We start from the raw sequence: 27,665 nt of genomic DNA on the forward strand, positions 1-27,665 counted from the left end.
TTACAAATGATATCTCTCAGGATTTCAGAAAGGATTGCTATGTTATTCTCTAGAACAGTGTTTCCCAACCAGGGTGCCTGCAGCTGTTGCAAAACTACAACTCCCAGAATGCCAAGACAGGATTTCAGAATGAATTGCTAGGTTATTCTCTAGAACAGTGTTTCCCAACCAGGATGCCTCCAGTTGTTGCAAAACTACAACTCCCAGCATGCCCGGACAGCCTTCGGCTGTCCAGACATGCTGGGAATTGTAGTTTTGCAACAGCAGGAGGCACCCTGATTGGGAAACACTGCTCTAGAACAATCAGGCTGTTACACACTGCTTAAAAAAATTAAGGTAACACAAATCACTCATCTGATCTCAATGAATAATTGATTAAAGCTGAAACTCTTTACTGATATTGGGAACACAATATCACATGAATAGTGGAAACCAAATGTATCACCCAGACTAGGACTGGAGTCAAAATCCCAATTAAAAATCAAACTACATAATTGAAATCGCAGGCGGATCGAATTCATGTGACTTATAATGGTAACTTTTAGAGATGAGCGAACTTACAGTAAATTTGATTTGTCACGAACTTCTCGGCTCGGCAGTTGATGACTTATCCTGCGTAAATTAGTTCAGCTTTCAGGTGCTCCGGTGGGCTGGAAAAGGTGGATACATTCCTAGGAAAGAGTCTCCTAGGACTGTATCCACCTTTTCCAGCCCACCGGAGCACCTGAAAGCTGAACTAATTTATGCAGGAAAAGTCATCAACTGCCGAGCCGAGAAGTTCGTGACGAATCAAATTTACTGTAAGTTCGCTCATCTCTAGTAACTTTCAATGCGACTTAGTAATGTATGATCACTACGTCCTAATATACACTCCCACAACGGCTCAATACACTCCTGATGAGGCATGAATGGTGCACCAAACTTAAATCAGGACAATGAGCTTCTGAACAGTCTGCAGCTTTATTTGAAAGAATTTAATGCACTGAAACATAAGGTCCCTATAGGTTTTTCGATTGTATTCAGGGCTGGAAAATGTGAGTGTAAATCAGTGGCAACAACTGTCTTTGTAATCCAAGGATTTCCTACACACAGGTCAGGCATTGTCCAGCACCAGAAGGAACCCAGTCGACTCCACCAGCATAATGCATGACAATGGCTCTAAGAATTTCATACCAGCCTATACCAGATGGCTAACCAAAGGCAAGGATACGGATGACCTGAGGGTCTTCATATGGCAGCCAGCTGCCATAGAAACCCATCAACACCCGCCAATCTTGTCACTTACATGCTTTGGACACGATACTACAATGGCACATAAGGGGTAAATCTACCAGGGTCAGAGGGTTTTCCAGTCCTGGTAGTTAAAGCAGTAGCACAGCTGTTGGGTATCCGCTAAACTTCCATGATATCTGGTCAAAATAGGGCCATTTAAAGGCTGATGTGAAAAGGTATACGGATTGTAAAATATAAAAAAATATATATAACAATAAATTGAAATATACGCACCCAGCTATAAACCTCATCTCCTTCCTTGTTTTTTCGCATGCGTTTGACATAGCGCGAGAAAATGGAGAGAAGGGCGGCCAGAACGGCATTGGACTCCGAGCAGTAAGACAGTTTGGAGAACAGGTGACCCATTATTGTGGAGCGCTCCACTGTCAGACGAGCCACATCCTGCAACAGAAGGATAACAGATACAACTAATAGCCACTGGGCAACCTTAGCAAAGTAAAGGCTTTGTGCTGTCACTGGGCACAGGTGTTCTGATTCAAAAGCGTCTTTGAGCCATTTTGACCAACTTTCCTAGCTAGTTAAAGGGATTATCTAGGATTAGAAAAAAAAGGTTGCCCTCCAATTCCACTAGCTTCTTCTGGAGGCTGCATGTATAGTACAAACATTATATTCAATGTGCATACACAAGGGTTCTTCTTGTGATAAGCAGGGTGTCTGAACAGTGCTGCAAAGCTTAGCAGCATACCATCAATGTCTGTTAATAACCAGTTCCTTTAACTACATAGTTTTGCATGTAACCCCTTAAGGACCACAGTTTTTTTTTTTCGTTCTTTCCTCCTCACCTTGTAAAAATCCTAACGCTTTCAATCTTCCATCTACAGACCCATTTGAGGGCTTTTTTCTTTGCACCCCAATTTTTACTTTGTAATGACATCAATAATTTCAACACAAAATGGAGATTTTTTTTAACACTTACCGTAAAATCTCTTTCTCGATGGATCCATTGGGGGACACAGACAGTGGGTGTATCTTGCTGTCTCTAGGAGGTGTGACACTATGGTGATAAAAAAAAAGTCAGCTCCTTCCAGCAGGATACACCCGCCTTCAGGCTCTGAGCTAGTCAGTTTAAGTTCCAGAGCAATAGGAGGAGACCAATAGGTCAAGGAAAAACCCAAAACTGTCCGAGAACCAGAAGAAAAAACATAACTGAACACACCCTTGGACAGAGAACCAAAGGAAAAACTCAAAAAGGGTGGGAGCTGTGTCCCCCAATGGATCCTTCGAGAAAGAGATTTTATGGCAAGTGTTAAAAAATCTCCTTTTCTCTATCGGCTCCATTGGGGGACACAGGCAGTGGGACGTACCAAAGCAGCCCCTTGGGTGGGCAGATAAGTAATCAGGCAGACGGCTGATCCACTGCCGCCTGCAACACCTTACGCCCCAGGTTAGCATCAGCCGATGCGAAAGTATGAACCCGGTAAAACCTCGAAAAAGTGTGCAAAGACGACCAGGTAGCCACCTTGAAAATCTGCGAGGCCGAGGCTCTATTCTGGAGAGCCCAGGATGCCCCAACAGAATGTGTGGAATGAGCCACAACCCTGAAAGAAGGAATCTTCCCCTTACAGCGATAGGCTTCCGAAATGGCGGACCGAATCCACCTAGAAATGGTGGCCTTGGAAGCAGGTTGTCCCTTGCGAAGACCTTCCGTAAGGACGAAAAAGGAATCACACTGACGAAACGAAGAAGTGATGGAGAGATAAGACCGAACAGCCCGAACCACGTCCAGCTTGTGCGGTAAGCACTCCCTAGGATGAGAAAGAGCCGGGCAAAATGACGGGAGGACAATATCCTCATTGAGATGAAAGGCCAAGACGACCTTAGGTAAAAAGGAAGGGTCTGGCCGGAAAACAACCTTGTCCTGGTGGATCACCAGAAACTGAGAACGGCAGGAAAGGGCTGCCAATTCAGACACCCTCCGGATGGAGGTAATAGCCACCAGAAACGCCACGTTCCAAGAAAGGAGGCGGAGAGACACCTCTCTAAGGGGCTCAAAGGGTGCACCCTGGAGGGCACTCAGAACCAAATTCAAGTCCCAAGGAGGAGAGGGTGACCGATAAGGAGGAACAGCGTGCGCCACTCCTTGCAGGAAGGTCCGGACATGAGGATTAGAAGCCAGGGGCTGCTGGAAAAGAACAGTAAGGGCCGAAACCTGACCCTTAAGTGAACTGAGAGACAACCCCAGTTCCAACCCCGACTGCAAAAAGAAGAGAAGACGGGGAACAGAGAAGGTCACCGGGGAGAAGTCCTGTGCTTCACACCAACGAAACTAAGTACGGTGGTAAATCCGTGCGGAGGAGGGCTTACGAGCCTTGAGCATGGTGCGAATGACTTGGGAAGAGAACCCGCGGGCCCTCAAAACCGCGGTCTCAACCGCCACGCTGTCAAATGCAGAGGCTGTAAATTGGGGTGGCAAAGAGGACCCTGAGAGAGCAGGTCCGGACAGAGTGGAAGGCGCAGTGGAGTGTCGTCCAGGAGCCTGACTACGTCGGCGTACCACGACCTTCGGGGCAAATCTGGAGCTACCAGAATGGCGGGGACGTCCTCTGCCTTGAGCTTCCTCAGCACCCTGGGAAGGAGCGGAAGAGGAGGGAAAAGATAGGGTAGGGAATCACTAGGGCGTCCACGGCCATAGCCTGAGGGTCCCGGGACTTTGAAACAAACGGAAGGATCTTCCGATTGTGCCGGGAAGAGGTCCACGTCCGGAATGCCCCAGAGGTCGCAGAGTTGCGTGAAGACCTCTGGATGTAGAGACCACTCGCCGGGGTCGGGTGAGGACCGACTGAGGAAGTCCGCTTCCCAGTTGAGCACCCCCGGGATGTGAATCACCGAAATGGCTGGAACCTTGCTCTCCGCCCAGGAGAGAATCTTGGTCACCTCGGCCATGGCTGCGTACGATGTATGTACGCCACGGCCGTGGCATTGTCCGACTGAACGCGGACAGGACGGGACTGAAGATGGGACTCCCAATGAAGCAGACAAAGAAGAATCGCCCGTAATTTCAATATGTTTATGGGAAGAAGGGTCTCCTGGGGAGACCAGAGTCCCTGAACCATCCAATCCCTGAACACGCCGCCCCAGCCCGACAGGCTGGCATCCGTTGTAACAACCTGCCAGTGAAGGGGAAGAAACGACTGCCCTAGGAGAAGAAGGGGGGAGCGGAGCCACCAGAGCAGAGACTGATGGACCCTGTGAGGGAGAACAATCTGACGAATGAGGGACAGAGGAGACCTGTTCCATCGGGAGAGAATCGCCAGTTGAAGGGGGCGGTAATGAAACTGGGCAAAAGGTACGGCCGCCATAGTTGCCACCATCCGACCAAGGACTTCCATACAAGTGCGGATGGAGACTGATACCTGGTTCCGAAGGGAGCGGACCCCCGACTGGAGCGCCAGACGTTTGTCCGGCGGAAGACGAATTCGGGCAGAGGCCGTGTTGAAGTGAAGTCCCAGGAAGGTTAGAGACTGGGTAGAACGGAGGACTGACTTGTCCTGGTTGACGATCCACCCGAAGCGAGTCAGAGTGTGGAGAGTGACGTCCATATTCTCCAGAGTCTGGACCCTGGTTGGAGCCTTGATGAGAACGTCGTCCAGATAGGGTATCACCGAGATTCCCCTCGACCGTAACAGGCCCATCACCGGCGCAAGGACCTCTGTAAAGACCCGAGGAGCCGTGGCTAGACCGAAGGGGAGGGCTAAAAAGTGAAAGTGCCCCTCCGGGACCGCAAAGCGGAGGTACCGATGATGGCCCGGAAATATTGGCACATGGAGGTAGGCATCCTTGATGTCCACCGATGAAAGGAACTCCCCTTGTTCCAGGGACGCCACCACCGAACGGAGAGATTCCATTCGGAAGTGGCGGATGAGAAGATGATGGTTGAGACGCTTGAGGTCCAAAATTGGGCGCACAGAACCATCCTTCTTGGGGACCACAAAAATATTTGAATAGAAATCCCGAAATCGTTCCCCTGGAGGAACAGGAACAATAACCCCCTGGAGAAGCAGAGACTGGAGAGCCGCTCGAAACTGCTTCGCCAGAGGAGGAGACCGGGGGACCCGGGAGCGAAAAAAGCGATCCCTCGGAAGGGATGCAAATTCGATCCGGTAACCATTGGACACCACGTCCCTGACTCAAGGGTCTTGAATGTGAGAGGTCCAAATGTCTCGAAAAAGCAAGAGACGACCTCCCACCTGAGAAGAAACCGCGGGTGGGGGCCTCACTTCATGCAGAAGTGGGCTTGCGGTTGCCGGATTTGGGCGCAAAACGGCCGGACCGGTTGGAGTCCGACTTCCAAGATGGGCGAGCCCGGAACGAGCGAGCCCTTCTTGTCCCGCGAGGGCGCCTGCCCGGACCCCTTGTTGGAGCCAGAGGTCCGAAAGGAGAAGGACCTCCTTTGGGAAGTAGGGCGAGTCTTAGTTTGAGCTAACAAGGAACTCTTACCTCCCGTTGCCCCGGAGATAATCTCATCAAGGCGTTTGCCAAAAAGATTGCCACCCGTAAAGGGAAGCTCAGTGAGAGAGACCTTTTGGAAGCGGCATCCACATTCCAAGCTTTAAGCCACATAGAGCGGCGGAGAGCCGCTAGGTGACCCACAGCAAAGGCAGAACAACGGGCTGCCTGTATGGAAGCTGCGCACAGAAAATCCCCAGCTTTAGAGCATTGGAGAGCCAGAGCAGATAGATCCTCCGGGGGGGATCCCGCTAAGATATTCTGATGGGGCTTTTGGCACCACTCCGACAGGCCCTTGGACACCCATGTCGAGGCGAAGATGGGAAGAAGAGAAGAGCCAGCAGCTTCAGTGGCAAACTTCGCTAAGGATTCTACCTTCTTGTCCGTGGGATCCTTGAAGGCAGCGGCATCTGCCAGAGGCAGTGTAGTCGCCTTAGAGATCCGGGAAATTGGTGGATCCACTGAGGGAGGGGAAACCACCTTAGTGACAAAGACTTTGTCAAATGGATAACGTTCTTGGATTGTCTTGATTCCCGGAAACCTCTTGTCTGGATGTTTCCATGCGGTTTCCAGAATGTTGTCAAAGTCAGCGTGAGAGCTGAACTTCTGAGGTGCTGGCTTAGCACGATGAAAGGATACTCCTGGATTGACATCCGAAGATCCTGGGTCCTCTAAGTGAAAGGTGTCTCGTAGGGCTGTCACCAAAGAGTTCACCATTGCAACGGAGTCCGAGCGGTCCTCTGAGTAAGATGCCGGCTCGGAAGCCTCGTTCACCAGGGGAATGAGAATGAGTAGAGGCAGTCCTGGAGGGGGGCGACCCTGACCGAGTACGCGGCTCTGGCGTGGCAGAGCGGCGACTCCGAAAACATCCTCTGGAGGAGCGATGTTTGTGTCCAGTTGACCAGGGGGGCGGGACCCACGAGGGGAACGCTCATGTCTATCTGAAGACTCATTGGAAGAGTCAGACGAGGCACCCCTAGGACGCTTGTGAGAGCGTGAAGTATGTGGAGACGAGGAGCGTGCCCTTCCAGAGGTCCTGCACAGGGAAGACCCCTTCAAGGCGGACACCAGCTCCCGGGAGGCCTCAGCCACCGAGCGGGAGACTTGGGTCAAGTCAGCCATATACTGGGACAGGGAAGAAACCCAGGCTGGTGGAGCGGCTGAATCCACCGGGACCGAAGGGGCATCAGGGGGTACCAGGGGGTCTGGGGGAGCAGAGGAGCAGGCAGGGCAAGTGGGCTCAGCAGAGCCAGACATCTTGGTATTACAGTGCTTACAGAGATAGTAAGTCACTCAAGTTTCAGGTCTCTGTTTAGAGGGAGGAACAGCTCTGGGTACGGACATAATATGGGAAAAAAAGGAGATAGGAACTTTCTCACCCTAGTCTGTGTCCCCTGTCAGCTGCAGTGAGGAAACTCGCTCTGTGCAGCTAGAGACAGAGAAACAGGCCAGCCAATAGGAAGAGAGGGGCGTGCCTGAAGCAAGGCACTAAGTAACTGACCACTTCCTACTTAAAATCATGCCCACGGCGCTGATTGGAGGCTGCTTCGCACCTCTGAGCGCTCCCTGCCCTGTGGGTGGAGCTACAGACCGGCCGAAGAGAACTGTCATGGCGCCCGCTCCTTGTCCCGAGCGCATCTGTCGGCCGCTTGTGCGCTCGGGGGAATAGAGCGGGCGGCCAAGCGCCGGCAGAGACTGCCGGAGAAAAGAAATAAGCCGGCGCAGAAGCGCCCGGCTCATAGCAGCGCCGCGGCTGTCAGCCGCATATAAGGCGCTGCCGGCAAAGTGAAAGTAAGCCGGCACTGAGAGCGCCCTGCCCGGGACAGCGCCACGGCTGACAGCCGCATATAAGGCGCTGTGGACGAAGTAACACCAAGTACACACATAAATGAAGTGCCCCATATAAGATGTCCCTTCAGGTGCCACTGCTCCCCCAAAAATAAAGTGCAGCCCCTGTAAGCCAGCCCCAAAACCTGAAGGTGGGCCAAAACAGGGGGTCTCCAAAGGCTGCGAGTCCGTACCTATGGAGAAAAAGGGGAAAGTACTTACCTCAGTCAGAAGAACTTACCTAATGGAGTCTAAGTGAAGTCTTCAGTCAGCTTTAGTTACCTGCATCACGCCTGGCTGCTATGCGCGAGCAAGGCGAGCAGGGAAATAGGGGGACCCGGACCCATGAGGTACCAACCCAAGCGCTGAACCTTGGCGAGGGGGGGTTAACAGCGCATATAGTCAAGGTCTGTGCCCCCTTACTCGCAATGGGGAAACGGGGAACCACAGTCCCCAAGTCCCCACCTGAAAACAGAAAAGAAAAGGAATAAAAAACTAACACGTCCCTAACTAGGAAAACAAAAAATCAGAAAACCTTGTCTGGAGCAATCCAGACCACATCCACCTCCTTCAGACACTAAGCTTAAACTGACTAGCTCAGAACCTGAAGGCGGGTGTATCCTGCTGGGAGGAGCTGACTTTTTTTTATCACCATAGTGTCACACCTCCTAGAGACAGCAAGATACACCCACTGTCTGTGTCCCCCAATGGAGCCGATAGAGAAATTTACGGCAAAACCAGACAAAAATATTTGTGGGGCTAAAAGGGAAAAAAAAAAAAAATGGCATTTTGTAACTTTTGGGGGATTCCGTTTCTACGCAGTGCACTTTTCGTAAAAATTATACCTTATCTTTTTTCTGTAGGTCCGTACGATTAAAATGATACCCTACTTATATAGGTTTGATTTTGTTTTACTTCTGTTAAAAAATTATAACTTTATGCATGAAAATTAGAAGGTTAAAAATGTCCTCATCTGAACCCTACAACTTTTTTGATCATGATCTGAAGTTTTCATTGGTACCATTTTTGTTTTGATGGGACTTTTTGATAATTTTTTATACATTTTTTTAGGGTATACAAAGTGACCAAAAATACGCAATTTTTTTTTACGTGTACACCATTGACCGAGCGGTTTAATTAATATTACATTTTTACACTTCAGATATCTACTCACGCGGTGATACCACATATGTTTATTTTTTATTATGTTTATATATTTTTTATAAGGAATTTGGGAAAAGGGGCTGATTTAAACTTTTAACAAGGAAGGGGTCAATATGTGCGTTTTTTACCATTTTTCTTTCCTTACACTTTTAGTCCCCTTAGGGGACTGTTAGGAGGAATCATTTGATTCCTCATACAGATCTATGTAGTCCCATAGAACCACATTGATCTGTGTGCTATGCGCTCGATTGATAAAGCCTGGTCCTGCCAGGCTTTATCATTCACAGCGCAGCACACAACACAGGAGCAGAGGTAAGCCCTCCGGCTATCCTCCTCAACCCCCCCAGATCGCGCTGCGGGAATCAGCTGAGGGCCAGCCAGTAGGGCACGGGCTCGAGTTGGGAGCCAGCGCAATACCTGCTTAACGGCACAAGGACGTGTATACACGTCCAGGGTCGTTAAGGGGTTAATTCTACGACTTTGAATATACTTGGTTAAGTCCAACTGTATAATTCATTGACCCTCACCAGGGCAAGTTCATTGTGTTGTCCTTGGTCTTCAACTGGTGCATGCTGGGACAGGTACACTAGATAGGCACTTATGGTTCTTAAGTCAGTCTCCATATGAATAGCCTGAGAAGAACAAAACAAGAGAGAAACACTAGTAAACAACTGCTATAGAAACAATCATTGTCCCTTTTAAATTTAAGTTCTTTGTATGGTTCCCTCAACACATGAATAAGTACCTGTTGTAATGCCACAGCTGTAGTTCCCTTAACACTGTCAAACAGCGGAAGTTTGGGCAAGTCCCTTAGGAGCCACTGATATCCAGGAATCAGCTCAGAGTCAGAAGAATCATCATCCATTAAATGATCCTTCTCATCTCCGTCCTGTAGACCTCTCGATGTTAGTACCATGGAAAGACCCTGGAAAAACGTGAAAAACAATTGGAGTCCAGGATGTTCTTTTCAATATTACATGACACTCTCATAATTCATAAATCACACATTAGAGATAATGATGCTACCTTCATAGCCAGGACTCTGGAGGAGACCTGAGGGGAGCTAAGACGTCGCAGGAAATAGTCCAACACTTCACATGTTGTTTGCTCATCGGCTTTTGGTCCTAAAAGCAAATCCTGAAGACGGCTAAGAAGCTGCCTCTGTTTCTGCTGTCTCTGAAAAGTAAAATAAAAAAATGAATTATAAAATAAAAATGTCATGGCTTACTTGCAAGACTGGTGTTACATTTCCCTTGTCAAGGGTCACTTTGGGGGAGATTTATCAAAACCTGTCCAGAGAAAAAGTTGCCGAGTTGCCCATAGCAACCAATCAGATTACTTCTTTCATTATTGAAAAGGCCTTTTCAAAAATGAAAGAAGTGATCTGATTGGTTGCAATAGGCAACTCAGCAACTTTTTCTCTGGACAGGTTTTGATAAATCTCCCCCTTTGATACTGAATACTGAGTGTAGAAAAACACCCTTATTGGGATGTCGTTCCACCAAAATATCTTGTGCAACTTGATTATAATCACGATTTCTCTGTCAACAAAATAGCCAAACAGCAAGTTGCAGTCATATGCAACTTGCATTGAGGTCAATGGTGGCAATGTAGCGCAAGGCTTTAAATTTTTTGAACAGTAGCACCACAATATGCTAGTCATCATTGACTCACATTGCATGCAACATAACAATGTGACACTGCGATCCTCCAGTTGCATGACAAGTGACGGTATAGTCCTATGGTCTTTTCATTGGGGACACAGAGACCATGGGTTATGCTCTTGCCACTAGGAGGCGCATACACTAGGAAAAAAAAGTTGGCTCCTCTCTGGCACAATATACCCACCCGCTAGAAGTGAGGTAATCAGTTTTAGCTAGTGTCAGTAGGAGGCAAGACACAGGTCTGGTGCTCTCCAGACCTGTTTTTTTTATTATTATTATTTAGTAAGAGCTGTTTAGTTACCTTTTTTCCTCCCGTTTGTTTCTAAGTTTCAGGTGGGGGTTCAGGAGCATGGTGTTACCTGTTCCCCCATATGCGACAAAGGGGCACAAACAGTATGTACTGCTAACCCCTTCTCGCCAATGGCCAGCACCTGGAGGTTGTACCCTGGGTCCAGGTCCCCCACTGCCCCTGCTCGCCCCCCTATCTTAGCCTGGTATGATGCAGCGTGGCCATAAGCTGGTTGAAGCCGTCTGGGTGAGTATAAGAAGACCGTGGGCGAGTATATATCTCAGCCATTTCTGTCTCAGGGCAGCCGCCGGCTTTTGCAGCGGCTCCCTGTACTTTGTGCGATTGCTGATTTTCTTTACTTCAGCTGGTCAGATCAACTACTGCGCTTGCTGTCCAGCGGGACCCATAAATGGCGCAGATAGCTCCATCCCCCTTCTGCCCGTGCATGGCGTGGGAATCTGGAGACTAACAGAGAGGACCCTCTGTCGGCGCTGTCTTGGGAGCTCCGGATAGGAAAAGCCCATTGCCTTTCTGCGCCTCTCATGAATGGTTATGAAAGCTTAGCTCCGCCCCTCCTCCCGCAGCGAGCCCTCCAGCCTCCAGGTTTAGGGCACTGCAGTAGTTGTTAACGCTATCAGGGATGTCAGAGGCTGTGTTCCTCCTCTAACATCCCTAGTTCAAGGCCATTTCTCCTCCAGCTCAGCGGAAGCCTGTCTAGCCGAGCACCGCTGTCACGACCACCTCCTCCTCTCTCCCCCCACTGGCCTTGGAGCAGCAAGCGCTCCTACAGCGTGCACTCCATCACCGCCCGTTTAGTTTGCGGCTCCCTGCGCTCACAGTCACTGCTGGCTTTACACAGCTGCTGGCTTTGTGCCGGTGGTGCTTGTCGCAGCCTGTGGATCCTTTCCCCCCCACGAGCATCGCTTTCCTGGAGGGTGGGCCCTTTTCCCAGCGTGTCTCACAGGACACCTGCAGTTCCTCTCTTCTCCCGTCCTGATGGGCAAGGATCGGTGCAATATTGCGCCTCTCTCAGATGGAGTTTAGCTCCACCTCTCTCCTTCCCCCATAGCACTTCCAGTTTTTTGCCCTATGCCTCTGCCATACCTAATTCTGCAGAGTTCTCACTCTGTGAGGGAGCATATGCGAACCGTGGTGGCTGGCCGTAACACGGTCTCTAACGTTGCGCATGATGTCTGGTTTACTGTGCCCACGACCGGTCCTAGTCCCTCCCTATTGGGGCATGGCTCCGGTCCTTACAGGGCTTTTGTGTTCCTGGTGGACGCCCAGAGCCTTTTGGGGGTTCTTCCTCCAACGGGCATCCATTAGAGGAGGGTTCTTGGCGTGTACATACACTATGATTCACTCCTCCACAGGTCACCGATCTAATTTCTGCCGCATCCGTGGTTGACATTCTGGTAACCCTCGGCCAGTGCGATGTGTCCGACGGAGTAACATGTTGCATACTATGGACCCATACCAGTAAGCCAGACAGTGGTGTGTGTTGTTCCTCGACCGCCTGTCAGTTCTCACATGCCTAATGTCTCTGCAGCTAGAGCTCCAGTACCCCACTACCAGTGCACGGCGGCCGAAGAAGTGCCCTGACGGGTCCTATGGATACTATACAGGGCGACAGGGATAGCATCCATGGCTCCTCAGCCTCCCCCGATCTCCCAGGGTGGCAGGGATTCTATCCATGACTTCCTCCCCTCCTTATAGATAGAATCATAGAACGTGTCGGCAGATAAGAACCATTTGGCCCATCTAGTCTGCCCAATAATCTGAATCCTGTCAATAGTCCCTGGCCCTATCTTATATGAAGGATAGCCTTATGCTCATCCCATTCATGTTTAAACTCTTTCACTGTATTTGCAGTGACCACTTCTGAAGGAAGGCTATTCCATGCATCCACTACTCTCTCAGTAAAGTAATACTTCCTGATATTACTGCAAAAACCTTTGCCCCTCTAATATAAAACTATGTCCTCTTGTGGTAGTTTTTCTTCTTTTAAATATGCTCTCATCCTTTACCGTGTTGATTCCCTTTATGTATTTAAAAGTCTCTATCATATCACCTCTGTCTCTTCTTTCTTCCAAGCTATACATGTTAAGGTACTTTAACCTTTCCTGGTAAGTTTTATCCTGCAATCCATGTACTAGTTTAGTATCTTCTCTGAACTCTCTCTAGAGTATCTATATCCTTTTGGAGATACGGTCTCCAGTATTGTGCACAATACTTCAAGTGAGGCTTCACCAGTGTTCTGTACAGTGGCAGGAGCACTTCTCTCTTTCTACTGCTTATACCTCTCCCTATACATCCAAGCATTCTGCTAGCGTTTCCTGCTGCTCTATTAAATTGTTTTCCTACCTTTAAGTCTTCTGAAATAATTACTCCTAAATCCCTCTCATCAGATACTGAGGTCAGGGCTGTGTCAAATATTCTATATTCTGCCCGAGGGTTTTTACACCACAGGTGCATTATCTTGCACTTGTCCACATTAAATTTCAGTTGCCAGAGTTCTGACCATTCTTCTAGTTTTCCTAAATTCTTTTCCATTTGGCATATCCCTCCAGGAACATCAACCCTGTTACATATCTTTGTGTCATCAGCAAAAAGACACACCTTACCATCGAGACCTTTTGCGATATCACTAATGAAGATATTAAACAATATTGGTCCCAGTACAGATCCCTGAGGTACCCAACTGGTAACAAGACCTTGCTCTGAATACACTCCATTGCCTACAACCCTCTGTTGTCTCTCACTCAGCCACTACCTAATCCACTGAACAATATGGGAGTCCAAGCTCAATGACTGCAGTTTATTGATAAGTCTTCTATATGGGACAGTGTCAAAAGCCATACTAAAATCTAGATATGCAATGTCTACTGCCCCTCCGCCATCTATTATTTTAGTCACCCAGTCAAAAAAAATGAATAAGATTTGTTTGACATGATCCCCATGAAGTAAACCCTTGTTGTTTTTCATCTTGCAATCCATGGGATTTTAGATGTTCCACAATCCTATCCTTTAGTAGGGTTTCCATAAATTTCCCCACTATTGATGTCAGACTTACTGGCCTATAGTTGCTTGATTCCTCCCTACTACCTTTCTTGTGAATGGGCACGACATTTGCTAATTTCCAATCTTAAGGGACGACTCCTGAGACAAGTGATTGGTTAAATAAATCTGTTAACGGTTTTGCTAGCTCACCACTAAGCTCTTTTAATAATTTTTGGTGTATCCCATCAGGCCCATGTGACTTATTTGTCTTCACTTTAGACAGAAAACATAGAACCTCTTCCTCTGTAAAGACACATGCATCAAACGATTCATTAGTTTTCCTCCCTAATTGAGGTCCTTTTCCTTCTTTTTCTTCTGTAAAAACTGAACAGAAGTATTCATTAAGGAAGTCGGCTAGCCCTTTATTCTTTTCTACATACCTTCCTGCCTTTGTTTTTAATTTAGTTATGCCTTGTTTTAATTTCCTTTTTTCATTTATAATTCTGAAGAATGTCTTATCCCCTTTTTTTTTTTACAGACTGAGCTAGTTTTTCTTCTGCATGCGCTTTAGAAGTTCTTATAACTTGCTTGGCCTCTTTCTGCCTAGTCTTGTTTATTTCCCTATCTTCATTGCTCTGGGTTGTTTTATAACTACTAAATGCTAGCTTTTAGTTTTTTATGATTTTGGCCACTTCTGCTGAGCATCACAGTGGTCTCTTCCTTTTTCTGTTTTTTACTGACAAGTCTAATGCAGTTTTCTGTTGCCTTCAATAATGCGTCTTTTAAGTAGTCCCATTTCTCCTGGACTCCATGTAATCCATTCCAGTCTGATAGGGACTAATTTAGGACTAATCTCATTTTTGAAAAGTCTGCTTTTCTAAAATTTAAAACTTTTGTTTTTGTGTGGTGTGACTCCTTCACTGTTCTTATATTAAACCACACTGACTGGTGATCTCTAGATCCCAAGCTTTCGCCTACAATAACATCATATACCAAATCCCCATTTGTGAATACCAAATCCAGTATGGCCTCCCTCCGGGTTGGCTCCTCAACCACTTGTTGTGTAGATAATCCCAGTAGGGAATTTAGAATATCTGTACTCCTGGCAGAACTAGCTATTTTGGTTTTCCAGTTTATATACGGACGATTGAAGTCTCCCATAATGATAACTTCTCCTTTCATTGTCATTTTAGCTATTTCTTCAACTAGTAGATAATCTACTTCTTTAACTTGGCCAGGTGGTCTATATATCACACCTACACAAGTTACTGTCCGATTACCAAACTGCAACGTAACCCAAACTGACTATGTTTGCCTCACTAACTTGTATTAGGTTAGAATTTATGCTATCTTTCACATATAGGGCCACTCCTCCTCCTTTCTTGCCTTCTCTGTCTCTTCTGTATATAGAGTATCCTGGTATGGATATGTCCCAGTCATTACTTTCATGCTTGTGTGCTTACTGCTCACTATTGAAGCCTGGCTCCTCTCCTGTTTCTGGTTGTCTACTGCTGCTCATGCAGCTAGGACATTTTCCTCTGTAAGAGGGGTTTATACAATCATGTATAGCTCAGCGACAGCCAGTCTGCCATTGCACTCTTCCTTCCTTGGCGCAATATCCAGTAAGGGTGATCTCATCCTTCCCTTAGTCCGTGTCGGTGGCGCTACACTGCCACTCCGATCTTTTGGAGTACCCTTCTTGTGCCCAGAGCCTGGGAGTCCCAGCTGGGTTTCCTTTTGCTTCTCTTTCCATTCCCGTCCTGACGAGACTTTGCTGGGAGTGCTCTGGTTCGCTCCAACTGCTGGGTCCAAGACCAACTAATCCTTGTTTTGGACTCTCTCCTAGACTGCTAAGGTGTACCTTATTTTCTGGGTCGGTCCTCCTGGTCCTTCGTGAGGATTGCGGTCTTGGGCAAATGTAGTGCCACTGCCTAGGCTTCTCCACATTCCCTTTGTGGGGCTGTCTTTCTGTACAGCTCTTCTTCTTTTCCCGACATAGCAGTATGTCTTCCGGAGCGTTTTGCGGTTGTTGGGTTTGCTCCCCCTACAGGTGGGGCACCTGCTGTCTCCAGTTCCATGTCGCCGTTCCAAGTTTCCGGTCTCTCTTTTCCAGAAGTTTCTGGTCTTCATCTTGACTGACTCGCCGTCGGCTCTCCCTGGCATTTTCTCGCCAGGTTCTCTGATTTCGGTTAGTCCTCTGTACGGGGTTCTCTTGTTGTTCCCTTTTCTTTTTTTGTTCCCAACCGGGCTCTCCCTCTGTCTGGTTCTGTGCTTCTTGGAGTTGGTTTCCTACCTCCTTCCAGGTTGGTTCAGCCTGCTGGTTTAGAGCCTCTTCTAAGGTCGGTCCCTTCCTTGGCATCCTAGTCCATCTCCAAGGCCTTGGTTTGCCTTTTTAGCCCAGGGTCTCGTCCATGAGTCTTATGGCCGTCTGGGGTTCAGTCTCAGTACTGACTCCCTTCCTCTGGTGTTGTTCTTCCCACCCAGGGACTGCTTTGGTACATCCCATAGTCTCCATGTACCCCAATGAAGAGCAACCGAGAAAAGGAGATTTTTTTTTTGTACTCACCGTAAAATCTCTTTCTCGTAGCCTTCATTGGGGGACACAGCACCCACCCATGTCTTCATTCTTGTCTGGATAGCCTTTTCCCGTTCTTGTGTTTTTCTACAGGATTCCTTTCTAGGGTCCTTTGGACTTGTCTTTTGGTTGGTTTCTCCTACTACTTTGTGACAAAACTGATTACCTCACTTCCAGTGGGCGGGTATATCCTGCCAGGGAGGAGCCGACTTTTTTTTCCTAGTGTCAGCGCCTCCTAGTGGCAAGAGCATATACCCATATTCTCTGTGTCCCCCAATGAAGGCTACGAGAGAGAGAGATTTTACGGTGAGTACAAAAAAAAAAAATCTCCTTTTTCCGGTTCTGGAAAATACCCATAAAAAAGAAAGGATGGATGACCGCAGTTAGAATTCTTCTAGCAAAACAATGTTTTTCCAGTCTGCCCTAAAATATTTATGCCAGTTATTACATATACAGAGAACACAAAAAAAAAATCTGGGAAAAACTACTGCATGTGAAGTGTCACAACCAACCTGGTGTTTCTTGGCTCTCTGTTCCTTGCTCTCATTCTCCTCATCATCTTCCCCTGATCCAGACTCATCAGCAGCATCGTGTAGGAGGAATTCACAGAGGCACTGAACAGGTAGGACATCCAGGGACCCTTCACTAGACTGCACCAAATCTGCCAACCAAGGCATAGACTGTGATGATGCCTGAAATCAGAAAACGTTTATGATAGTTAGGCACAACCTGGTAATGTATTGTTCTGGTGCAGGATGTGTTCCAACAATGGATCCACAGACAATCGAATGTGTTACGCAATCTCTGGTTCTCCAGATGTTGAAAAGGTACAACTCTCATCATCCCCTGACAGCGTTTGTAGTTTTGCAAGAGCTGTAAAGCAACATGTTAGGGAACATTGGCCTAAAAGCAGTGTTTCCAAACCAGTGTGCTTCCAGCTGTGGCCAAACTCCAACTCCCAGCATGCCCGGACAGCCAAAGTCCCCCCACCACCACCACCAAACCAGGGAAAACACAAAGGACAGGTTGATTTTTTTAGTTTTGTTGCTTGTTTTGCCTAGATAAAAGGTGCCAGAGGTGTCAGCAGCCATTTATCTCCACTATCCACAGAAATAGCATGACCACTTAAGTATGCGGAATGATAATTTAGACGACAGCCATCTGACACTTACTTCTATGTACAGATGCTTGCAAGACTTGCACAAATTCCAGACTATATGACAATAAAAAACAAATTTTTTATTCAATTATCAACAAACCTGTCTTTGTATGATATTCAGGAGAAAGTCAGGATTGCGGCTACGGCAAAGGAGATGGCCGAGACGTAATGACTGGTTCAACGATTTGACCTGCTCTATGGCGTTAGGAGGTGGACGACGTGGAGGTCCCCTGAAAACAAAGATGGAAAATATTAGTCAATGTAGTCATGGTATAAACTTTCAAACCGCTGAATAAAAGGCTTTTTCAATTAAGTCAACTGTACATGAATAAAAACCAAGGCAAGTATAGGAGAAACTAGCAAGATTTTACTCAGATAAAACAAATTCACAGAAGTCAACATACTGTGGATCCAAGCTGGTTAACTGAGAAAGGAGCAGACTATTACTCTCATTTATAGTTTGCTTGGTGGAGGCCGCAGCCAAGTGACTCTCAAATGCTAGAATCTCTTGCTTCTCCCTTTGGGAAATTTGCAGTTCTCTGTTGATGATCTCCGTCCTCGTCTCTTCATCGGTTACAGTGCACGGTGGGAAAGAGTAATTGCTTAAAAAGGACAAAAGATAAATAAATGAATATAAGGAAGAGACAATGAAAACTGAAGACAAAAGGGTTGACTGTGTTTTTAATGGTTGATTATTAAAATTTTTGAACAATGGGTGAAAGTTGTAAAAATTTGTGCAATGCATTTAGACTCTTTCAAAAAAAACAACTTGAATGTAGTTTGGCATGGTTAGCTTTTCAGAGTGGTCGAAGATTTATCAACCACTAAAATTGTTGTGCAATCTCACACCAGCCCAGACCACACTTAAAAACTTATCTACATCTAAACCACTTTCCTATTCATCAAGAACACGCACATATTTGGTTAACGTGAGGGCAGCACACATGATGAATGCCCAGGAAAACAGGGGTAAAAAGGCCTTTATTTGCACAGATGTTCCAAGAGAAAAAGCTAGTCAGCACTACTATCGCATGGAAAAAAACGCTACGTGTGTACAGCAGCATACACCATTGTTCACCTGTAGCCAAAATATGCTTACATGGTGCTCAGCCTGCAGAATTCAGCTTGAGTCTATATACTTGTAGAAATGAGATTCAAAGCAATCCATTTATTTCACATCTCTAAGCTCCAATCTCATCTCTAAATAGATTGCTTTGAATCATGAGTGCGTCTCATTTATTTGCAGATAATGATAAATTCCCCCACATAAGTACAAGGAATATATTTACATACTACAATCATTACATTGTGCATGTTGCCATGTAAGGATCGGAAACTTTCAATATGCAAGCTAACCCAGAAAAAAGGAGATTTTTTTTTATACTTACCGTAAAATCTCTTTCTCAAAGGATCCATTGGGGGACACAGACCTTGGGTATGTGCTGCTGTCTCTAGGAGGCTTGACACTATGGTAACCAAAAAATCAGCTCCGCCCAGCAGGATATACCCGCCTCCCGGCCACTGAGCTAATCAGTTTTAGTCCCAGAGCAATAGGAGGAGACCGACAGGTCAAAGGAAAAAAACAATGAACTGTCCGAGAACCAGAAGAAAAAATAACTGAACACTCCCTCGGACAGATAACCGAAAAGGAACACCAGAAAAGGACGGGAGCTGTGTCACCCAATGGGTCCTTCGAGAAAGAGATTTTACGATAAGTATAAAAAAATCTCCTTTTCTCTATCGACTCCATTGGGGGACACAGACCTTGGGACGTACCAAAGCCGTCCCTTGGGTGGGCAGAGAAAAAAGGTCAGGCAGTCGGCTGTACCACCGCCGCCTGCAACACTTTACGGCCCAGACTAGCATCAGCCGATGCGAAAGTATGAACCTGGTAGAACCTCGAGAAAGTGTGCAAAGACGACCAGGTGGCCGCTTTACAGATCTGCGAGGCCGAGGCCTTGTTTCGAAGAGCCCAGGATGCCCCCACAGAACAGGTGGAATGAGCCAAAACCCTAAAGGGTGGGATCTTCCCCTTGCAGTGGTAAGCTTCCGAAATAGCAGATTGGATCCACCGAGAAATAGTGGCCTTAGAAGCAGGCTGTCCCTTTCGACGACCTTCCGTAAGGAAGAAAAAAAGAATTGCACTGACGAAAGGGAGATAGGTCCGATCAGCCCGTACCCCATCCAGTTTGTGGAGTAAGCGCTCCCTGGGATGAGAAGGAGCGGGACAAAAGGACGGAAGGACGATGTCCTCGTTGAGATGAAAAGCCGAAACGACCTTCGGTAAGAAAGACTGATCTGGCCGGAAAACAACCTTGTCCTGATGAATTATCAGAAAAGGAGAACGGCAGGAGAGAGCTGCCAGTTCAGATACTCTCCTAATGGAAGTAATGGCTATAAGAAAAGCCACCTTCCAGGATAGGAGGCGAATGGGAACCTCCCTGAGAGGTTCAAAAGGTTCGTCTTGGAGAGAGCCTAGAACTAAGTTCAAGTCCCAAGGGGGAGAAGGGGACCGATAAGGAGGGGCAGCGTGTGCCACGCCCTGAAGGAAGGTCCGGACATGCGAATTGGAAGCAAGAGGACGCTGAAAGAGAATAGAAAGGGCCGAAACCTGACCCTTAAGGGAGCTGAGAGCCAGCCCTTGTTCCAACCCCGCCAAAAGGAGAGGAGACGGGGAACGGAAAAAGTAACCGGAGAAAAGGTCTGAGTTTCGCACCAACGAAAGTAAGACCGCCAGGTACGGTGATAAATTTTCCCAGAGGAGGGCTTGCGAGCCCTGAGCATGGTGCGAATTACCTGGGAAGAGAAACTGCGGGCCTTAGAACCGCGGTCTCAACCGCCACGCCGTTAAATGCAGCGACTGTATATTGGGGTGGAAAAGGGGACCCTGTCGGCGTACCATGCCCTTCAGGGCCAGTCTGGAGCCACCAGAATGGCGGGGACTCCTTCCTTGAGCTTCCTCAGGACCCTGGGAAGGAGGGGAGGGAACAGATAGGGCAGGACGAAGCCCGACCACGGAATTACTAGGGCATCCACGGCTAGAGCCAGGGGGTCCCTGGACTTCGACACAAACGTCGGAATTTTCCGGTTGTGTCGAGATGTGAAGAGATCCACGTCCGGGGTGCCCCAGAGGTCGCAGATCTGTGCGAACACCTCTGGAAGAAGAGACCACTCTCCGGGGTCGGCTGAGTACCGACTGAGGAAATACGCTTCCCAGTTGAGCACTCCCGGAACTTCGTGTTCCGTCCAGAGGAGGATCTTTGTCACCTCATACATGGCTGCTGAGCTGCGAGTGCTGCCCTGCCGATTGACTATATGCCACAGCCGTGGCGTTGTCCGACTGGACACGGACAGGGTGGCCCTGAAGCAGGGACTCCCAATGCTTCAGACAAAGATATATCGGCCTCAGTTCCAGAATGTTTATGGAAAGAAGGGCTTCTTGGGGAGACTAGAGGCCTTGAACCGTCTGGTCCTTGAAAACACCCCCCCCCCCCCCCAGCCCGACAGACTGGCATCTGTCGTGACCACTTGCCAGTGGAGGGGAAGGAACGATCGCCCCTGAAGGAGGAGGGATCGGAGCCACCAGAGCAGAGACCGACGGGTCCGAAGAGGGAGAACAATCTTGCGATCGAGAGAGAGGCGAGACCTGTCCCACCGGGCAAGAATCGCCAGTTGAAGAGGACGGTAATAAACCGGGCAAAGGGTACGGCCTCCATGGCTGCCACCATCCGACCCAGGACTTCCATGCAAGTACGGATGGTGACTGGGGATGGTATCCAGAGGGAGCGGACTCCTGACAAGAGAGCCAGACGTTTGTCTGGCGGGAGGCGAATCCGAGCAGAGGCAGAGTCGAATTGAAGTCCCAAGAAGACCAGAGACTGGGTGGGGGAGAGGACCTGTCTTGGTTGACCATCCACCCGAAGCGACATAAGGTCTGAAGAGTGAGGCTCACATTCTCCAGAGTCTGGGCTCTGGTGGAAGCCTTGATGAGAAGGTCATAAAAGTAAGGTATCACTGATACCCCTCTTGACCGTAACAGAGCTATCACGGGCGCCAGGGTCTTGGAAAAGACTTGTGGCGCTGTGGCCCGAACGAAGGGGAGAGCTTCAAATTGAAAATGACCTTCCGGAACCGCAAAGCAGAGGTACCGCTGGTGGCCGGGAAAAATTGGAACGTGGAGGTAGGCATCCTTGATGTCCACCGAGGAAAGAAACTTCCCTTGATCCATAGACGCCACCCACCGAACGGAGAGATTCCATTCAGAAATGGCGGATCAGAAGATGTTGGTTGAGACGTTTGAGATCCAGGATTGGCCGCACAGAACCGCTTTTCTTGGGAACCACGAAAAGATTGGAATAGAAACCCCAAAAACGTTCCCTTGAAGGAACCGGGACAATGACACCCTGGATAAGAAGGGACTGAAGAGCCTCTCGAAATTCCTTCGCAAGCGAAGGAGATCGGGAGTCCAGGATTGAAAAAAACGATCCCTAGGAAGGGAGGCAAATTCTATCCGCTATCCGTTGGATACCACGTCCCTGACCCAGGAGTCCTTAATGTGCGTGGTCCAAACGTCTCGAAAGAGCAAGAGGCGACCTCCCACCTGAGAAAAAACTGCGGGTGGGGGCGTCCCTTCATGCAGAAGTGGGTTTGCGGTTGCACGGTTTGGCCGCAAAACGGCCGGAACGGTTGGTATCCGACTTCCAAGAGGGATGCACCTTGAAAAAGGGAACCTTCTTGTCACACAAAGGCGCCTGGCTGGACCCTTTAGGGGGGCAAGAAGTCCAAAAGGACCGAAAGGAAGAAGACTTTCTGCGGAAAGAAGTGCTAGACTTGTTTTGAGGTAATAAAGAACTCTTGCCACCTGTCGCCTCAGAGATAATCTCATCCAGGCGCTTGCCGAAAAGTCGGGAACCGGCAAAAGGAATCTCTGTGAGAGACTTCTTGGATGCAGCATCCGCGTTCCATGCTTTAAGCCATATGGAACGACGGAGAGCCACTAGGTTACCGGTGGCAAAGGCAGCACAGCGAGCTGATTGCAAGGAAGCAGAACACAGGAAGTCTCCAGCTTAGGAACATTGGAGGGCCAGAGCAGACAGTTCTTCCGGGGGAGATCCCGAAAGAAAGCCCTGACGGAGTTGGGAATACCAAACCGAAAGGGCCTTCGACACCCAGGTGGAGGCGAAGGCAGGAAGCAGGGAGGAACCCGCTGCTTCAAAGGCATACTTCGCTAAAGACTCAACCTTCTTGTCTGCTGGATCCTTGAAGGAAGCTGCATCCGCCGGCAGTAGAGTAGTAGCTTTAGAGAGGCGGGAAACCGGAGGATTCACCAACGGAGAGGAAGTCAACTTAGAGATCAGGTCCTTGGGGAAAGGATATCGCGCTTGAACTTTCTTCAGTCCCTGAAACTTCTTGTCAGGGTGCTTCCAGGCAGAATCTAGAATGGCATCAAATTTGGGTGCCGGTCGGGCACGATGAAAGGATACTTCTGGAGCTACGTCCAAAGTTCCTGGGTCCTCTAGATTAAAGGTGTCTCTTATGGCCGTAACCAATGAGTTCACCATGTCCACTGTGTCCGAACGGTCCTCTGAGTCAGATGCCGAATCGGAAACCTCGTCCGCCAGTTCTCCAGGAGAGTGCGAACTAGTGGAGGCAGCCCTAGAAGAGGGAGACTCCGACCGGGTACGTGGCTCAGGGGAGCCAGAGTGGTGACCACGGGAACGTCCTCTGGAAGAGTGACGCGTGTGGCCTGAAGAAGCGGCCGGGCGAGACCTTCGAGTAGAACGCCCGTGTCTACCAGAAGACTCAAGGGATGAGTCAGAGGAGACACCCCTAGTACGCTTGTGTGAAGCATAGGGAGAAGGGGAACGGGTCCTTCTAGAGAGCCGGTGAAGGGTAGACCTCTCCAAGGCAGTCACCACAGAACGTGAGACCTGTGCCAAGTCGGATATAGACAGAGAGGGAGGAAACCCAGGCTGGAGGGGCGGTCGAACCCACCAGGTCTGAAAGAGCATCTGGCTTAGAAATAGCAGGGGGGTCTGGGGGAGCAGTGGAGCAGGCAGAACAGGTGGGTTCAGCAGAACCTGGCATTTTTGCAGAGCAGTTTTTACAAGCATAATGAGTAACTAATATTCCAGATATCTGTTTTGAGGGAGGGACAGTTCTGGGCACGGACATAGTAAAAAATGAACAGTCTCACCCAAGTCTGTGTCCCAAGAAGCTGCTGTGAGGAGAACTCCGAATCGGGGCTGTCAGGAGAGAGAAAGAGACGCCGGCCAATAGGAGGAAGGGGTCGGGTCAGGTGCAAGGATGCTGTGATTGGCCCTTGCATAGTCCCAAACGCATGCACAGCGCTGATTGGTGGCTCAGTTCGCGCTCCTGAAGCACTTCTGCGGCTTGGTGGGCGGAGCTAACGTCCACCAAAGAAATACAGATTAACCTAATAATGGCAAAGTGCCGTCGGCAGCCGTGGCTGCCGAAAATGAAAGTGAGACAGGCGTGCACACCCGCAGTGAAGAAGCCGCCGGCGCGTACACACAAAGTTCCACACAGACTTGCCAGGCTAAGTGCCCCTTACTGTGAACACACTGCTCCCCCATATAATAAAAAACAGTCCCCCTGCAGGGAAGAATTAAACTATTGCATGGCCAGCCCCAGCTTCAGGAATAAAAGTGGTCCAAAACAGGGGTCTCCAGCTGTTGCAAGACCTTAGGAGAGAAAAAATACTCACCTGTGCTGAAGAACTTACCTAAAGAAGTCTTCTAGTGAAGTCTTCAGCCAGCTGGTCACCTGCATCATGCCAGGCTTTCTGTAATAGCGAGGCGAGCAGGGAGGTAGGGGGACCCATGAGGTACAACCACAAGTGCTGACTGTTGGCGAGAGGGGGTTAACAGTACATCCTAGATGCCTGCCCCCTCAATCGCAATGGGGAAACAGTGAACCGCAGTTCCTGACTCCCACCTAAAAACAGAAAGAAAAAGGAATAAAGCACTAACACGTCTCCTAAACCTATAAAAATTAAAAATATGAGACCTGGTGTGGCGAACTCCAGACCAGTGTCTACCTCCTTAAGACACTAAGCTAAAACTGATTAGCTCAGTGGCCTGGAGGCAGGTATATCCTGCTGGGAGGAGCCGACTTTTTGGTTACCATAGTGTCAAGCCTCCTAGAGACAGCAGCATATACCCAAGGTCTGTGTCCCCCAATGGAGCCGATAGAGAAATAAAAGACTCCTAATATTAAGTTAACAATATGCATGTGACATTGTGGCAAGAAATACTCTTAAGGGTTTATTCACACGTACAGTATTCTGCGCAGATTTGATGTGCAGAATTTCTGGCTGCAGATTTCAATGTAAACTGATTGACTAAACACAGCTTGAAATCTCGAGCGTCAAATCTGCGCAGAATACTGTACATGTGAATAGACCCTAAAGGAGTTTTTTTTGGGACTTTACTATTAATAGGTTAGGTCACCAATATCAGATTGATAGGGGTCCAACTTCTGCCAGCTACCCCGATCAGCTGACTGTTTGGGGCCACAACACTCCAAAGCCTATCTGTTGTTTACCAAACATGTTTGTTACAGTCCAATCCCATTAACTGGAATGCAATTGAGCTGCAGTACCGAAACAAAATGTATGGCGCTGTGAGAACAGGCTACAACACTTGCCAGAGCGCCGTGGTTCCTTTATTCACCTGAATAAATAGCAAATTATTTGTCTAGGACTCAGAGCAACCAAAACACACGGACGTTATAACTATCTCAAAGAACAACATGACCAATGTTATATTATATATGTATATATTATATATGTATTATATGTCTGTTATTATTTACTTACTTTGTCATAACCATCTCCATAAGCATCTTTAATGTTGGATATTCATCCCAAGCAGCCAGGCCTAAAGAAAAAAAAAATCTTGAATGGCCAAATAATAGACTTCTTCATATAAAAAGCAACATACAACTACTGTACGTATATCAGTAGTATGCTTTATTTATATTTTTTCGCTTACCAATATTCTCAGGGTTAAAGGCAGCTACGACAAGTAAAAGTGGCCAGGCCTTCCAGTATAGTGTTGAAATGGCTAAATTAGGGGGCTGATATCTAGAAATAGCAGAAGAAATCAAAAGACAAGTTACTACTCAATAGTTATCACTAGTGCTGTATTTATAGGACACCGACTAAAAGTCCTGAGACTTTCTGCGATCTGAAGTAATATTCGGTGAGGTGCACAACATCGCTCTTCGCTCCCCAGCTGGCCTGTCAGATCAAACTCTTTCACTCCATAGACCAGTGTTTCCCAACCAGGGTGCCTCCAGCTGTTGCAAAACTACAATTTCCAGCATGTCCAGACAGCCAAAGGCTGTCTGGGTGTGCTGAAACTTGTAGTTTTGCAACAGCTGGAGGCACTCTGGTTGGGAAACACTGCCATAGACTAATGTAGTGAAAGAGTAAAATTGTATTGACAGCTGGGGAGTGAAGCAAAGGCTGCCGCACGCTTTAATCCGGCTACTTCTTGCGATTTAGTTGGTCTAAATTTAGACTACATAGTCTAAGAATGACACTGATTTATCAAACAGCCTGAGTGACTCTGATAAATATATCATTCTAAGACTGTTATGCCTAAGTTAACACTGTCTAAGAATGTAAAATGTAGGTAAGGAAGTTAGAAGACTATACCCTGGAGGAAGCTGAATGTTTTCAGGATGGTGGTAGGTACATAGGTTTAATACGGCGTCGAGAAGCTGAATTCTTTCTATTTTTAGGACTTCCAAGTCTACAAAGAACGAAAAATACATAGATGTTAATATTTTTATTTTTTTTACAGATTTAATATATTTGGCTAATATTTGCTAAAACCTGAAGAACAAGAAAAAAGGAGATTTTTTATGCTTACCGTAAAATCTCTTTCTCGAAGGATCCATTGGGGGACACAGACCATGGGTGTGTGTGCTGCTGTCACTAGGAGGCTCAACACTATGGCAACAAGAGAAGTCGGCTCCTCCCAGCAGTGTATACCCGCCCACAGGCACCTGAGGTAATCAGTTTTAGTCCCAGAGCAATAGGAGAAGACCGACAGGTCAAGAGAAAACCACAAACTGTCAGTGCAATCAGAAGAAAAGGCAACTGAACAACCTTCGGACAGATAACTGAAATAGGAACACCAGAAAAAGGGTGGGAGCTGTGTCCCCCAATGGATCCTTCGAGAAAGAGATTTTACGGTAAGCATAAAAAAAATCTCCTTTTCTCTATCGGCTCCATTGGGGGACACAGACCACGGGACTTACCAAAGCCGTCCCTTGGGTGGGTAAGGAATCAGACAGGTGGACAGTTGGACCACCGCCATCTGCAACATCTTACAGCCCAGAGTAGCATCAACTGATGCGAAGGTATGAATCTGATAGCACCTTGAGAAAGTGGACAAAGACGACCATGCGGACGCCTTACAGAACTGCAAGGCCGAAGCCACGTAGCGGAGGGCCCAGGATGCCCCAAAAAACGGGTGGAATGAGCCAAACCTGTGGGTGGGATCTTCTACTTGAGCGGTAAGCTCCCAAAATAGCAGACCGGATCCACCGAAAAATGGTGGTCATAGAAGCAGGTTGTCCTATACAACGACCTTCCGGAAAAACAAAAAAAGGGGGAGGGGTCACACTGCCGAAAGGAAAGAGTGACAGAGATAAATCCGAACAGCCCTCACCACAACCAGGTTGTGGAACAAATGCTTCCAGGGATGAGAAGGGGCCGGACAAGAGGACGGTAGGACATTGTTCTCATTGAGATGAAAAAGTCAAAAACCATCTCAGGTAAGAAGGACAGACCTGGACGGAAAACAACTTGTCCTGGTATACCACCAGGAAGGGAGAACGGCAGGAGAGAGCTACCAGCTCTCACACCCTCCTAACAGAGGTAAGAGCAATAAGCAACGCCACCTTCCGGGGAAGGAGGCGAAGAGAAATGTCCCCGAGAGGGTCAAAAGGGGCGCCTTGCAGTGCATCTAAGACCAAGTGTAAGTCCCAAGGGAAAGAAGGGGACTGTGCCACTCCCTGAACTAGGTTCGGACATGATAATTGAACGCCAAAGAACGTTGAAAAAGAATGGAAAAGGGACGAACCTTTGACCCCTAAGGGAGCTGAAAGCCAACCACGACCGGAGAAAAAGGCTGAGTTTCACACCAACAGAAATAAGACCGCCAGGTATGGTGGTAAATCTTTGCAGAGGAAGGCTTGTGAGCCCTCAGCATG

The 27,665-nt window shown here is 48.0% G+C and overlaps 1 protein-coding gene across 3 annotated transcripts in view; it reads right to left on the minus strand.

Annotated features, from left to right (window-relative positions):
* The window catches only part of INTS1 (integrator complex subunit 1), a 108,214-nt gene that overhangs the window by 47,162 nt on the left and 33,387 nt on the right, over positions 1-27,665 (minus strand). For all 3 annotated transcript variants that reach the window (XM_056536856.1, XM_056536857.1, XM_056536858.1), the window contains exons 17-26: positions 26,101-26,197; positions 25,433-25,524; positions 25,258-25,318; positions 17,822-18,019; positions 17,518-17,647; positions 16,771-16,950; positions 9,757-9,906; positions 9,476-9,655; positions 9,258-9,362; positions 1,507-1,674 (exon numbers count right to left, since the gene is read on the minus strand). In XM_056536856.1, the coding sequence (XP_056392831.1) occupies positions 1,507-1,674; positions 9,258-9,362; positions 9,476-9,655; positions 9,757-9,906; positions 16,771-16,950; positions 17,518-17,647; positions 17,822-18,019; positions 25,258-25,318; positions 25,433-25,524; positions 26,101-26,197 (1,361 nt within the window). The remainder of the gene's footprint in view (positions 1-1,506; positions 1,675-9,257; positions 9,363-9,475; positions 9,656-9,756; positions 9,907-16,770; positions 16,951-17,517; positions 17,648-17,821; positions 18,020-25,257; positions 25,319-25,432; positions 25,525-26,100; positions 26,198-27,665) is intronic.

Source organism: Hyla sarda, chromosome 8 (assembly GCF_029499605.1).
Source record: "Hyla sarda isolate aHylSar1 chromosome 8, aHylSar1.hap1, whole genome shotgun sequence".
Taxonomy (NCBI): domain Eukaryota; kingdom Metazoa; phylum Chordata; class Amphibia; order Anura; family Hylidae; genus Hyla; species Hyla sarda.